General features: G+C 38.2%; 1 protein-coding gene across 1 annotated transcript; it reads left to right on the forward strand.

Moving 5' to 3' along the window:
- Nucleotides 1-3,702: 3,702 nt before the first annotated feature.
- Nucleotides 3,703-9,927, forward strand: wdr31 (WD repeat domain 31). Its single transcript, XM_080048456.1, has 10 exons — nucleotides 3,703-3,944; nucleotides 4,714-4,784; nucleotides 5,251-5,383; nucleotides 5,616-5,690; nucleotides 5,821-5,965; nucleotides 6,279-6,379; nucleotides 6,570-6,637; nucleotides 7,537-7,678; nucleotides 8,360-8,522; nucleotides 8,952-9,927. Exons 2-10 carry the CDS (start codon nucleotides 4,738-4,740, stop codon nucleotides 9,137-9,139), a joined length of 1,062 nt encoding a protein of 353 aa, XP_079904582.1. The 5' UTR covers nucleotides 3,703-3,944; nucleotides 4,714-4,737; the 3' UTR covers nucleotides 9,140-9,927.
- The last annotated feature ends 4,221 nt before the right edge of the window (nucleotides 9,928-14,148 follow it).

Genomic DNA, 14,148 nt, shown 5'->3' on the forward strand with positions numbered 1-14,148 from the left:
ACGAAGAGACGGAGTAAACGAGCAGTTGTTGCGTTCTAACCTATGGTTCTAAACCCCCAGACAGTCTTCTCCTTTTCCTCAATGCTGTTCTCGTGTAGCCTATTTTTATGACAGAGGGCCATCCACTCCTCCGCTGGCAGGGTGACGTCGGCCTCCCATCGACTTGGGGGGGGGAGTGTCTGTCTCGGCAAACAAACGCAACACAAGTATTTCCTACACCCCAACCTGTGGAATAGAAAATGTGCATGAATGGAGAAGCTCAAATCTCTACGGGCTGTAGGCTACGTGGGCAGTGCCACTTAAATTCCGTTTGGTGTGTGTGTGTGTGTGTGTGTGTGTGTGTGTGTGTGTGTGTGTGTGTGTGTGTGTGTGTGTGTGTGTGTGTGTGTGTTTGTGAAAATATCCTAGTGAGCTCACTATGATAGGCTACATTATAAAGTCAGTCAAGTGTTCTACTTTAAGGAAACAATTTATGATTTTCTGCAATTGCAATTTATATCTTGTGTTGGCCTATCAGTGATTGCAGCACTCGGCCTCCATCTATAGTCTACACCTGAAGGCAGTAGCAGGCACTTTGTTTCTTGGAGCCCTATGCTGTGTTCCACCTGTGATACACAAATCACGTCTCAGCACTATTCTGCTTTGCTTCCATTTTTGGGAAATAGCAACGCTCCACTAACATCAAATGGAAACATACTTATTATTCAAATTAGCAGATGTGCAAACACAGGTAAAGATCCGGGCATTTTAACTGTGTCATAAAGATATAGACTACATTATGCTTTCAGTGCTGTCAGCAGTGTGGGAAATAAATCTCAACAATAGTCCTCGTGACCATATGGGTGAGGCAAGTGGATCTTGCACCATCAAGTCAGAGATAGGGATTGTAGTAAAGTGAGAACACTTGCCTTCATTGTCTGCTTTTGTTTTGCCTTACTACACTAACACATTAAAATGAGTTAAGTAGCCTATTGTACGTTTATGTGAAGACAATTAAAAAAGCAAGAAAGGGATACTGAAAAATGCAATAAGAATAAAGTGTATGCCATGAACTCCTGATTTGTAGCACTGTAATAACATGTTTGGCTCATTTGAGAGTTTAACTGCAGTCATACTCATTCAAACAATTTGCTGTTAACAAAGTTATAGCAGTGATGTCATCTGCTTAGGTATTGAGCATTACTGATCCCAACCTAACTAAGTGGCCTATTTAGACCATTTGAATGGGGACATCCCCCCTGTAATTGCATATAACGCATTTGTTTAGTTCACTTTATTTTACCAACAGGCCAAACAATCAGAGCTATAATGAAGCGCACAACATCAGAAGATAAACTGTAAATGCTTAAGAATTAAAGTTAACTGGTCAGGGACCTTTCTTGTCTAATTCGTCCCAGACTTCCATCTCCAAGAGCCATTGGACCTGTGCCTTTTATAAACGTCAACTGAACAACCAACCAACTTCATGTCAGTAACATTTTAACCTATCATGTGTTGTTGAAAATCATAGGCCTAATTGCAGTTCATTTTTCATCAACCTGAAAACCATGCAAATTCGAAATGTTAAAATATTGTGTCAGTTGTTTCTTAGTCAAATATGCACATAGGCTACTGCATGATCTTTACTTTGGATTTACATCTCAACCAAAGAAAATAACATTAAACGTCCTTGCATCCTTTTATGATGGGATAGTGTGAAGAAAGTAACCAGAGCACTGAGATTTTGATTACATCTGCAAAGAGAAGTTTAAGCTTTTGGTTGTTAGTCCTTCTGACAATGTTTAGGATTTCAAAGAGTCATTATCAACCTCCCTTTAGGAAAACATCAATAGGCTACATTTGAATTAAAGGTGCAGTGTGTAGAATTTATTTACATTTTTTTCAAAACAGACTTGGTAGACATTGAATAGTACTAAGTCTGTTTTGAATAATTCTTAATCGCTTGAAAATAAAAGTTTGTTTTACTTTAATTTTCTTAGAATTAACCTTTTATATGTACATGAGAGCAGGGCATGCCACCATGGAGGCCCCCACTTTGCACTGCCATGATTCGGCAGTAGCACAGAATGGACAAACAAACTTAATGGCCATATGCATTTTTAAAGTGAGTTTCCTGGGGAAATGCACCTGTTGGAAGACGAAGAAGAAATACTATAGAATAACTTAGATCCCACATCTTCACCTCATCACTTTATTGTGGAAAAACTTGAGACAGTGATGGATGATGCCATCTTGAGTAACTGCATTTTGTCCTTGAAGGCCACTTCTGTTACTATTCGAAAGTGCAGGGGTTACCCAGGGAGCGTTGCATTCTAGAACTTTCACAACTAGATGCCACTAAATATTCAGATATTACACACTGCACCTTTACTATGAATGACAAAATATGCAATGTATAAACAAATCCATAGCTACACTGTGCAGTAGCTGCAGCTCCAAACACACTTAAGTTAAGAGTGGCAGGGTTTGTGCTACTTCATTACTTTTTCATAAAGAATAAGCCTACTGGAATAGGCACTACTAAGGCAAAATATCAACTGACAATAATAAGGGCCTTAAAGGTGCAGTGTGTAATATGACATCATCAAGAAAGTTCTAGACAGTTCTAGAATGCAGCGCTCCCTGGGTAACCCCAACCCTTTAGAATAATAACAGAAGCTACAGTGGCCTTCAAGGACAAGAACAATTCTAAATTTTTCTAAACAATGCACCTGATGATATTCCAACCATGACACTTTCAAGATGGTGGCACTAGGCCTTGATCCAAAATATTCAGAAATATGGACATACATGAGACCCTTTCTAAGGGAAAAATAAATAATTCAAAAAAATTGGTTCAGCTATTATGCACTAAATTAAATGTACTTATGGATATTATAATTACTTTCTACAAAATCTGCTAGGAAATAAAACCCAAAATTCTACACACTGCAGGTTTAAGGTTGGTTCTGCTTCAATAAGCCTAACTGGCCTTGAGTCCATTTTGAAAAGGTCTGTCTATCAAAATTAGGTTTTAAGACCCTTTAATAATTTTATAAATGTATGTTTAAACTAAGGTGCAGTGTGTAATATGACATCATCAAGAAACTTCTTGAAAATTATAGAAAGTCCTAGAATGCAACGCTCCCTGGGTAACCCCACCCCTTTTGAATAATAACAGAAGCTACAGTGGCCTTCAAGGATAAGAACAATTCTAAATGATAAACAATGCACCTGATGACATTCCAACTATGACGCTTCCAACATGGCAGGTATGGAGAAATATGGACATATATGAGACCCTTTCTAAGGGAAAAAATATATATTCTAAAAAAAAAATCAGCTAATATGCACTAAATGAAACGTACTTATGGATATTAAAATAATTTTCTACAAAGTCTGCTAGGAAATAAAACCCAAAATTCTACACACTGCAGGTTTAAATTCAGATTTAATTATGCACATAGATTATTATTCACTTTGGACACGTGCACAGGAAAAAGGTTACACATGAACTGGATGCAAGGGAACTGTTGTCTGACGAAACGCATTGAAATGACCATGGAACAGAACATCCTGGTAAGAGCATCGGACTTTTATTTTGGAAGAGAAAAAAGCTTTTCTGGGACTTCCGGCCCCTTGTCACGTGACCTCGCCCTCGCCTAGTTACGAGAAAGCGTCGCCCCAATGGTCGCTACGGAGAGAGGGATGGACCCGTGTAGTTAAAGAATACTTCTTGCACTTTCCCATCCAGTTAGGACAACATTGTATCATGGCAAGCTGTGGGAAACACTCCTCGCTCGTTTCGTCAAAGACTCGAACAGGTTTTGACGTTTGTATAGCCACGTTTTGGCGTTACTAGGGCATTAATCTATCCTGGCATGACAGATAAAGATTACTTAGCATGCTAGTGAGCTAGCCGCACCGCCTCAGCATCACACAGCGACCACACCTGCCAGTGACAGGTAAGAAATCTTACGTCAGTGTTGTACAGGGCTGTATAACACAAAGCATGAACTATTTCCCCCCCAACATTAGTAAACTGTTAAAATCCCGTGGTGTTGTTGCGTAACGTCTGCCTGCATAGTTCACAGCAGGTGTTTTCGAATGACTAATTCATTGTGACGGTAATGATGCGGCGCTAATAGGATTTGAGCCCTCTCCTTCCTGTCGATTTGTTTGAGGAGTAGCCCACGCCAGGATAACGGGGAGGAGCTCAGCTGTAGACTACGCGCGTGAATGCATGCGTGCGTGAGAGAAAGTAGTGTTTCCCCAGAGGACGTGTGGTTAAATCTCACTCTGTGATGACTGCTTTGTTTTACGCTTATGCAAGATTTCCAGCAGCAAGAGACTGTATCGATATATATTTGAGATGTGTCATATATGTAGGTGAGCCTTAACTAGTTTTAAACAGAATGTAATTGACAGGGAATGGAAACAAATTAGAACCTTATCCTCACGATAATCCTTAAAAAAAACATTTAATATCGAATTTGACCATTTGACAATGACCTGAGTGCAATGATGCACCTTTAGAACATTCCATTTGTTGTTGCTTTCCCCTGTTTATTGTGATTAATGCTTTATTAAGATACAATTCCCCATACTGAACTTTTGAGCTGAGCTCTCTAATAGTTTGGGTTGCAAAAACACTTAACTCGTCTTGGTCGATTACCAAATGGTAGGATGGACAATATTATGGATGCAATTAAATTCTGAGTGTGTGTGTGTCAGTGTGGCTACAGGTTTCTAGCAGACATGGGCAAACTACAGAGCAAGTTTCGCAAGAGGTCTGAGCTCTACAGGTGAGACATGTTCACTACTGAAAAAGTTTCAATGTTGTACTACACACTTCTAATGAGCAGGATTTTAGTATAGCTCGTTCACTATAGATAAAAATAAAAACATATCTTTGATGCTTGAGGTCCTCAATTTTGGGTGCAGTTTTGCTGTGCAGCAGAAATGGGAGCTGTTCACCCCCCCCCCCCCCCCCCCCACACACACACACAATACTAGTAGCCTATATTATACGTATGTTGTATGTCTACATGGGAAGTGTTCTCCACAAATGTAGTGACGGTCGTGTCTGAAAGGATTGTTTTCATCTCTAATTCATCTCAAGCGAAGGAGTTTTAGCAGTGCAGGCTCTAAAGGAAAATAATACACATGATCAACATTAATAATAAATACATGAATACATATTCAATTAATTGAAATAGTGGCTGAACATGTTTAATTTGTGATTTATTTTTAATTTATTTTTGTTTTCAGGGCATCTCAGGGAGACAAGGGAGAAAATACCTTTGACAGTCAGGTGGTGCAGTATGAACCTGCTCATCAAGGGTCCATCAACACTGTGACCAATCTCACGCCAGAGCTGTGTGTTTCTGGTGGGGCTGACCAGGTAAATCAATCCATGCACTAGCACTTTATTACTCCAAAATAATTACATTTGATCACGGTATTCATTTGAAAGATTTTTCTAAAGGCCTTTACAGAAGTTCAACTGATAAATGAACCAGTGTAATAGTTTGAAGATCATGTATTAGCCTGCTTACAGCAAGGAGAGACCACTTAAAAATGAAGTCATTATGGTGTACGCATGTGTTTGTGTGTGTGTCTCTCAACCCCTTTAGGCTGTGGTGGTGTATGACTGGAAACAAGGCCGGATGTGTCAGTCCTTCCAGGGTCACAACCGAGAGGTTACCAAGGTAACGTCAATACTGTGTGTGTGCAAATGGATAAAGGTGTGATGCTTTGTTTGAAAATGTTACTCATTTCACTTCTGCGTCACCCTCTGTTCTCCTGTCCTCTGAATTCTGCCTCCGTCTATCCTGCCAGGTGGTGTGTTATCCAGGCAGTACATGGATCTTTAGTGCCTCAAGAGACAAGACCGTTCTGATGTGGGACCTAAACCAGGGGGATGAACCCATCCAGGAGTTCTGTGGCCATGAGTTGGTGGTCAATGGAGTAGCTATCAGCCCTGGTATGCACTCACAATGAGTCCCCTCACTCATGGGGAAAAACCTCAAAGGTTGTCCTCATGCCTTTTCTATTGCTTAATATACATTTCATAATCTGCAAAGTTATTGAAGATATGATTAATATTAAAATAAATAGATATAAAATAAACAATTCTCTCCTCCCTCCCTCCAAATTCAGTCTATATTTACAAAGGCAGGGGTACCACCTCTTTCAGTCGCCCCCAGAACCTGGGGTGTGATTCTGTCATTTTTATCACACTCTTCATTTACTGATCTGCCCTGAATATATGCACCTGTTTTTACTGGGTTTTGAAGATGGGAGGAAGCTGTGCACCGGTTCCCGTGACAACTGGATGTGCCTGTGGGATATAGAATCTGCAAAATGTGAACAGAGACAGAACGTGTCTCGAAACCTGGTGAGAATTACAGTGTGCTTGTTTTGGTGTACAAAGCCTTGTACAAAGAATTCTTTCAAGTCATGTTGGTACTTCTTGGGTGTGTACCTGAGTAGTAAGAAAAAAAATCACATTATGGGGCATTCCTGACTCATTGAGTCAATGACCTACAGGCTTTAACCATTTCCGCTTTCCTCACTTCTCTGTCCAGGTTACTCATGTGTGCTGGGTGCCAGACAGCTCCAACGTAGTCCAGACCTCTGAGGATAAGACCATTAGGTACAGAAAGATGCAACTGTTATACTGTAGATGCACATGTGCCATCTGCAGCATAAGGAGAACATTACAATTAGTAGAAATCCACTTAGTTTGAAGTTGGTAATGTAAAATATGTTGACTTGTTTCTACTTTATTGGAAAATGTATACCATTTATTTTTAAATTACAATAAGTATTAGGCCTACAAGAAAGTGACACTGACCTCACAACAATGTTAACTTTTGTTGTTAAACGGATAGTTCAGTATTTTTGTATGAGGTTCGAATGCATAGTTATTCTAACAGACTTACCATGCATAAGTACCTCATACAACCCCACTTCCATAACATGGCAGAGCATTCTCTTTGTCATGTCATGACGATAATTTAGTTTAGACATTTTGTTATGATCATGAAACACAAAAAAGGTCATAAACAACTATTTGTTTAAATTTGGAATCTAAATATCACATTAGTCTAGCTCCACTCCTAAAACTATGGCGACCGCTGTCTTTAATTTGGGGTGCATTCCAATAACCATACTTCCATGCTATTTGTATAATCGAATATACTTCCAAATCAGTACGCACATTTTTGTGTGCAAACCATCTAGCATGCTTTTTTGGCAGTTCTGAGCCACAATCCACTGCACAGCAGAAGTAACCTCACATTGATTGAGCCTCCGGGTGACAACAACGAGCAAAGTGATGGGTATTCAAGCAAAAGAGTGAAATTCAAGGCACAATTTTGTGACGTAATATACAACAATAAGTATATCCCATTTTTATGAATACTGCATGCAAACAATGTACTTTTAATAGACATTGCAGGGTTGTATAGGTAGTATTTTAGACTAAACTGTCTATATGCTTGCTGCACGAGTGTAGTTTGTTTACAATAATATTTTCGTCTATGTGTACAGGGTGTGGGATAGTCGTGCTTGGCAGGTGACCAATACTTTTCCATCAAAGCAGTACATCCAGACCCATTGTGATGTTTCTCCAAATGGAAATTACTTGGTGTCCAGCAGCAACGGCTTTGGAGGCCAGGGCTGTGAAGCCACGGTGAGACTATTGGAGGTGTTTGGTTTGTTGTTGGTAGTGCAGGTGTAGATGTGCAGAAGGCGGATATGTTGAGACTGTCAGCAGGTTCCCTATTGTCTGAATGTTTATACAAAAAACAACCAAATGTAAATAAACAATATGTTTTGTGCCTTTACCCATGTGAAATCATGCAATAATAAAACAGAAAAGCCAATGGCTACTCAGTTTTACCATTTATTTGGGTAATTTTTTATCGAACATAAAAATTTGACATATTTTCTCCTGAACCGAGGGTCTTTTTAATGTGTCCTGGGTTTGACTCCCCTAGCAAGACAAGTTTCCTGTCTAATGTACTCAAAAAATGGTGCGTTACAACCTTTGTCTTTAAATGTCTTCCAAAAAAGGTAGCAATAGACAACGTTCAAATATGGAGTTCATCCTGTGACGAAGCACCGATTTCACGAATTACTATTGTTTCTCTATAACATTCCAGTATACGTAGTTAAAAATAAAATGCAAAAGCCATTTTGTGTAGACTACACGACACCACACAACATTGGTAGGAGTTGATTAAACTACTGCCAGTTAATTCTCGTTTGTCATTGTTCAGATTCAGATCAACGATTTAGTTATAAAATTAAAACAGTCCTTGCCTGGCTGCTCCATTGTTTGTTCTCAGTGTAGTTGCTTTTGTGTTACTAGCTCTGGGACCTGCGTCAGCCAGGCTGTAAAGTTGTGGAGTACAGAGGCCATCTCCAGACCACGGCCTGCTGTATGTTTCTGCCTTTGCCTCCTGGTGGCACTGCTCAGGTCGCAACATCCTCCCATGACGGCTCACTCAAGATCTGGGATCAGAACACAGCAGGTAGCCTAACACCCACTCATGGTGGGAAACATTTAAGGTGGATTCAGGGATTCTGAAGAAAGCTTGTTGTCAAAATCACTTTTTGACAATATCTCCTCACAATCCACTACTTGCCAGTACTGTGTTAACACACAGCATAGGCTCTGTAAATGTGTATGTAAACAAAGTGGCTTGGACCAACCCTCCGTTGCTAGCAACAATGCTCTCGATATAAGCAAAGATTTATCGCTATAAAAATACAGGTAGCATGTGCCAAATTCTTAACAAAGCCAAAGTATAAGTCGATTAGTAGCTTAGCCTTTACCGATGCAGAAACACAATACTAAGGCACACATTGGCGCATATACAACCGATGTTTGGGTGTTTATTCAGTTTTCTTTTTTTTGTTTTAATTATCCTCTAACCCTCCCTCTACCATCTACTGTTCAGCCTGTCTAGCCACGATGTCTCTGGACGGTGCTGGTCCACTGGTTTCTCTGGTTCCCTGCGACTGCAGCAGTCTGCTGTGTGCGAGCTTCAACTCCGGCCTCCACCATATCCAGGTGGGCCAGGGATCCAACCAGGCTCAAGGTTCCAGTGCCAGTGGCTTGGACTTGAAAGTCGTGGCACGTTTCTGACAGAACAGAAGAGTCAGCTGTGACTCGTAACCCTGACCTGTGAACAGCGCAGTAACTCAGCAAGGAGTATTACTGGAAATTAACATCATATCAGTCCTCTTCTTTTTTTTTTACTACAATTTTAAATATTTTATAGACATTTTGGTTTTCTAGACTGCCATATGAAGAATGACAGAAGGAATCGGCGAGTAAAGGATGGGATGGTATTGATGTGAATGGGAGGACCCACGTTTTGTCCAGCATAGCCACCTGGATAACCATCGTAGCTGCTCTGTGGGACTGGGTCTGTAAATCATAATACCCATTATTGGTGAGACTATACACACCAAAATGGTCATGCCTGGATTGCTGCCTTTAGAAAAACTTGTGAGTGGGGAGTACTCTGTTTTCATCTTTCACCACTTCATCTAGTTGGAGTTGACCAGATGGTTCACGCACATATTGCATTGCTATTATTGGTATTGTTGACATTTTGGAAACACTCTTAGGAAAACCAGTTATTTGATATAGTGTTTCTGGTCAGGATTTGGACGCCAAATAGAATTTTATACTGAGAGTATGTAACTATTCCTGCATACAGTTTGAGTCGTCCAGTCTTGTTTGTCAGACACTTTGTAGAAAGTTGTTTTTATCAGCGGAACAGAGTAAATGCTGAATCAGAATCATTTCATCATGTTGATAACATTGTAACTGTTGATTAGTTTGTACTGTAGCTTTAACCTTTCACTTGTTAGACCAAATGAATATCTACGGCACAAGACTGTATATATGTTTCTGATTTTAGGTAGAACTTAATCGAGCATTTAAAGACACAGATTATGATATTTTTTTATCTGACACTGCAAGTAGATGATGTTTGGCGCTGATGTCCAAGACATTTAAATTTGAAATTTACTATGCAAAATATGTGAGTAATTCCCTTTTTGTTAGAATATTGTTTGAATAAACAATGTAAAGTCATCAAACCTGGGATTTTTCCTAAAGATATTGTTTAATCAAAACGTATTGAGGTTTTTGCAATTTTATTTTTATACGGATGGCTACTTGGTTAGAATATGCAATTCAGGCAAAGAGTAGGCCTAGATGTAGACTAGCCAGGATATGTGACTGTGAATAATAGCAGCCTTTGAGTATGTAGCAGGACACATGGAAAAATGTGCTACTCTTATTATTTTTCTTGATAAAGGCAAGCCATAATTTTTTCATTGCCAAGTAAACTGATAAAAAATATCATCTATTCCAAAACTGTCTCAGGCTTTTAGGAGGGGACCAAATGGTTATTAGTGCCACCTGGTGGCAGAAATGTGCTACAAAATAAGTCATGTACTGTATTTGTATGATTTATCCAAAAAAGGAGTAATTCAAACCTAATGGACATAACATCTTAGATCAGACTTATACCAGTTTTAATCTATTCCAACTTTTAAATAATTTTAAATCCTAAAATAATTCTGATATTAAAAAACGGAACACACACAGTCACACTTTTGAATGAATTAATGTATATCACATCAGCATGAAATGGTTAATGAATTACAGACGAAAATACATTGTCATAAGTGTGGTGTTTAATGTATTCAAATCTGGACCTAATTTTCACGCTGGCACAAAATAATCGTATAGCCATCCACAGGTTTTGATATGACACAAACTCACACAAGCAAAGTAGACAATAGCAGGCAGACGTGTGTGGTGCTTACCAAATCACTGAAGTGCAGAAATATTGTGATTAAAAAAAAAAAAAAATCAATTGAATTGATAAAATGAAAGAAAACAATTTTTTGATTCAAAGTTCCAGATATAAATAATGTCCTTAAATTAAAGAAAACTATACATTATTGGCACAGCATGTTGTAAAAAAGCAGGATACATGGAATAATAGGAGTATTGTAAGTAGGATACAGTACATTGAATTAATGGAATAACTGGCCATTCAACAGAGCATAAATAGAATCTAAATGTAGCTCGATCCAGTGCTGATGGAGGCAAACAGAAAGATCCACTGGCTACTTGTAACAGCCAAGTGGCACATGGTTAGGCCTGCAGCTAGTGGCAACTTTAAGTAAACAGTGTCTATTCCATGATATGGACTGTTTTCCTGCAGTTTTTTTAATCTCAGAAAATTTAATTATTACAGTGTTAGAAACAAGTAAAAAAATGCATGAATTTGTGTTCAGTTTCCCTTCTCATTATCTCACAACCTAGGCCTACATGATTATTACTATTCAATAAATAACTATTCAATTCAACACCTTCATAAACCACGCATGCTTTCGTTAGTAACACATACACAAGTCACTGGTTACAGACTGTAACCACACACTACAAGACACTACGAATAAGCCCCGCTTTACCTTTGCAGAAATTAAGGAAAAAGTATAAAAAAATATTAAAAATCACATTTCACACATTTTTAAACCTGCAGTGTGTAGAATTTTGGGTTTTATTTCCTAGCAGATTTTGTAGAAAGTAATTATAATATCCATAAGTACATTTAATTTAGTGCATAATAGCTGAAAAAAATGTTTTGAATTATTATTTTTTCCCTTAGAAAGGGTCTCATATATGTCCATATTTCTGCAAATCTTGGACCAAGGCCTAGTGCCGCCATCTTGAAAGTGTCATAGTTGGAATGTCATCAGGTGCATTGTTTAAAATTTAGAATTGTTCTTGTCCTTGAAGGCCACTGTAGCTTCTGTTATTATTCAAAAGGGGTGGGGTTACCCAGGGAGCGTTGTATTCTAGAACTTTCTTGATGATGTCATATTACACACTGCACCTTTAAGATTTAACCAACATGTCAGAGATCACACGATGCACAGAACAGCTGTGAAGATGGGATGAGTGGAAAAATTCAGAGGTTGCGTCAAGTTAAAGGTGCAGTGTGTAATATGACATCATCAAGAAAGTTCTACAAAGTTCTAGAATGCAACACTCCCTGGGTAACCCCAACCCTTTCGAATAATAACAGAAGCTTCAGTGGCCTTCAAGGACAAGAACAATTCTACATTTTAAACAATGCACCTGATGACATTCCAACTATGACACTTTCAAGATGGCGGCACTAGGCCTTGGTCCAAAATATTCAGAAATATGGACATTTATGAGACCCTTTCCAAGGGAAAAAAATAATAATTCAACATTTTTTTTCAGCTATTATGCACTAAATTAAATGTACTTATGGATATTATAATTACTTTCTACAAAATCTGCTAGGAAATAAAACCCAAAATTCTACACACTGCAGGTTTAAGTCTGGTCACAAAACAGCGCTGTTAAATGTATTAATTTTGTCCATACAGTACGGTCATCAGTGCAAATATTGACTGTACCAGTACAGAAAAACAAGACTCATATTACAAATCCCTAATATAATTCACTCCTAGCTAATTCATCACCTCACATTCTGTAAGGGCTTTCTATGTAGGCTGTCAACAAGTGTATCATTTAATGTAACATTGTAGGCATAGAAACGTAGCATGCAAGATTACTACTCATTACTTTGCCTAGATGGGCTTTTTGGGGGTGAGGGGGTTAACTGCAGGATGGAACTGGGTGTGTTTGGAGAATATAAGGACATTTTCTCAAACAACTGATACACATTAATTCAACCTGTATGCAAATATTAATTTATATTCGATTAGTTTTGCTCGCACTACGCCTTAATTCAAAGATGAAAATAAAAAGCAAGACAATGGTTCAAAAAAATAATAATAATCTTGATCCAACCATTTTACGGAATACATGAATAAAACCACATGTACTTGTGATTATCTGGTTGGATGAGAAATTTCCAGAAGACTAAGGTGTCTGTACCTGATAATTAATTATGTGACGCAACACCCTCTCTACACTGAGAAACATTATGAGCAGGGTACATAAATGCAACCCAAGCATCTCACATATTAATAGTTGCTGAGGAGTTCAATTATCTGAGTGTCATTGATTGATGTAAATAAATAGTGGATGGTTCTTTGGCCTCAGTAGTGTAATCAACTGTAAAAGCCATCTGATCTTCAACATTTCTGACATGTTTTCTTTAAGCAAATTATTTTTCACAAGACACTTAAAGCAACATTTTCCTCCCCCAAAAGGTGCACAGTATTAGGGTCATTTGTATAAAAATGTGTGTTTACAGACTCCAGATTTTATCAATTGAAAATGCACTCACACACAAAAAAGAACGAAACAAAATAATATTTGCACAAGGTGGACAAGAATTTACGAAGACATGTCTTAAACACTGAGGAGCATGACAGGGATAGTTCAAGTATTTTATGACTGTACACGATGACAAAAAAAAAATAAAAATTAAAGGCAGAAATTATATATTAAAAAAAATAAAAAATTATAAAAAACCAAGAGTTGGCTACAGTGAATTACACTAAGCATGTATCTAAAGCAGTTTTTACATAATGTTAAACAGCATGTATGAATCAGGCTGGTCCTAAATCTCATTAAGTTATGGTAAATAAGCGCCACAATCACATTCTAACATTGAACAATTAATTGAACAAGGAATTGTGTACATCAGCTCCAAACCTGCCTTGACCATTGCAGAGGCAAATATGATGTACACAGTCCAATCTCTTGTTTTTAACCACAGGATCAAAGGTGTGGCACACAATTTATCTTTATTCAAGTTGAGAGATTTACTCTACTTCACAAAATAAATCTTCATCCTAGAAGATGTATTAAGACATAGCCAGTGTGACAGGACTGAAAATGGCAACGTAATTTCTTGTAATCCTGTTTTGTGGATCATTTGCTTGTGCATCCACAGATTTAAATGTTAAAAATGCAATATCCCAGTTTAAACTTAAAAAGCAGGTTCAGTTTGAATCCCTACAACAATTCCATGCTAGCATCAACATTATGAATGAAAAGCTGGATTTGGGTAAGACCAAATCAGACATTCCTCAAACTTTGAGTTACTTACTCACACAAACTGTGCACCAATTTATCAGTAAGCATACTGTAAGTTATTTAGACTGATTTCACACTGTATC

Source organism: Ammodytes marinus (assembly GCF_949987685.1).
Source record: "Ammodytes marinus genome assembly, chromosome: 2".
NCBI classification, from domain to species: Eukaryota; Metazoa; Chordata; class Actinopteri; order Uranoscopiformes; family Ammodytidae; genus Ammodytes; species Ammodytes marinus.

Excerpts from the sequence above, each read along its gene's own strand:
- wdr31 (XM_080048456.1), top strand. The coding sequence starts at position 4,738 with ATGGGCAAACTACAGAGCAAGTTTCGCAAGAGGTCTGAGCTCTACAG. Across the intron at positions 5,384-5,615 it reads TTTCTGGTGGGGCTGACCAG|GCTGTGGTGGTGTATGACTG; the intron begins GTAAATCAATCC and ends CAACCCCTTTAG. Across the intron at positions 6,638-7,536 it reads TCTGAGGATAAGACCATTAG|GGTGTGGGATAGTCGTGCTT; the intron begins GTACAGAAAGAT and ends CTATGTGTACAG.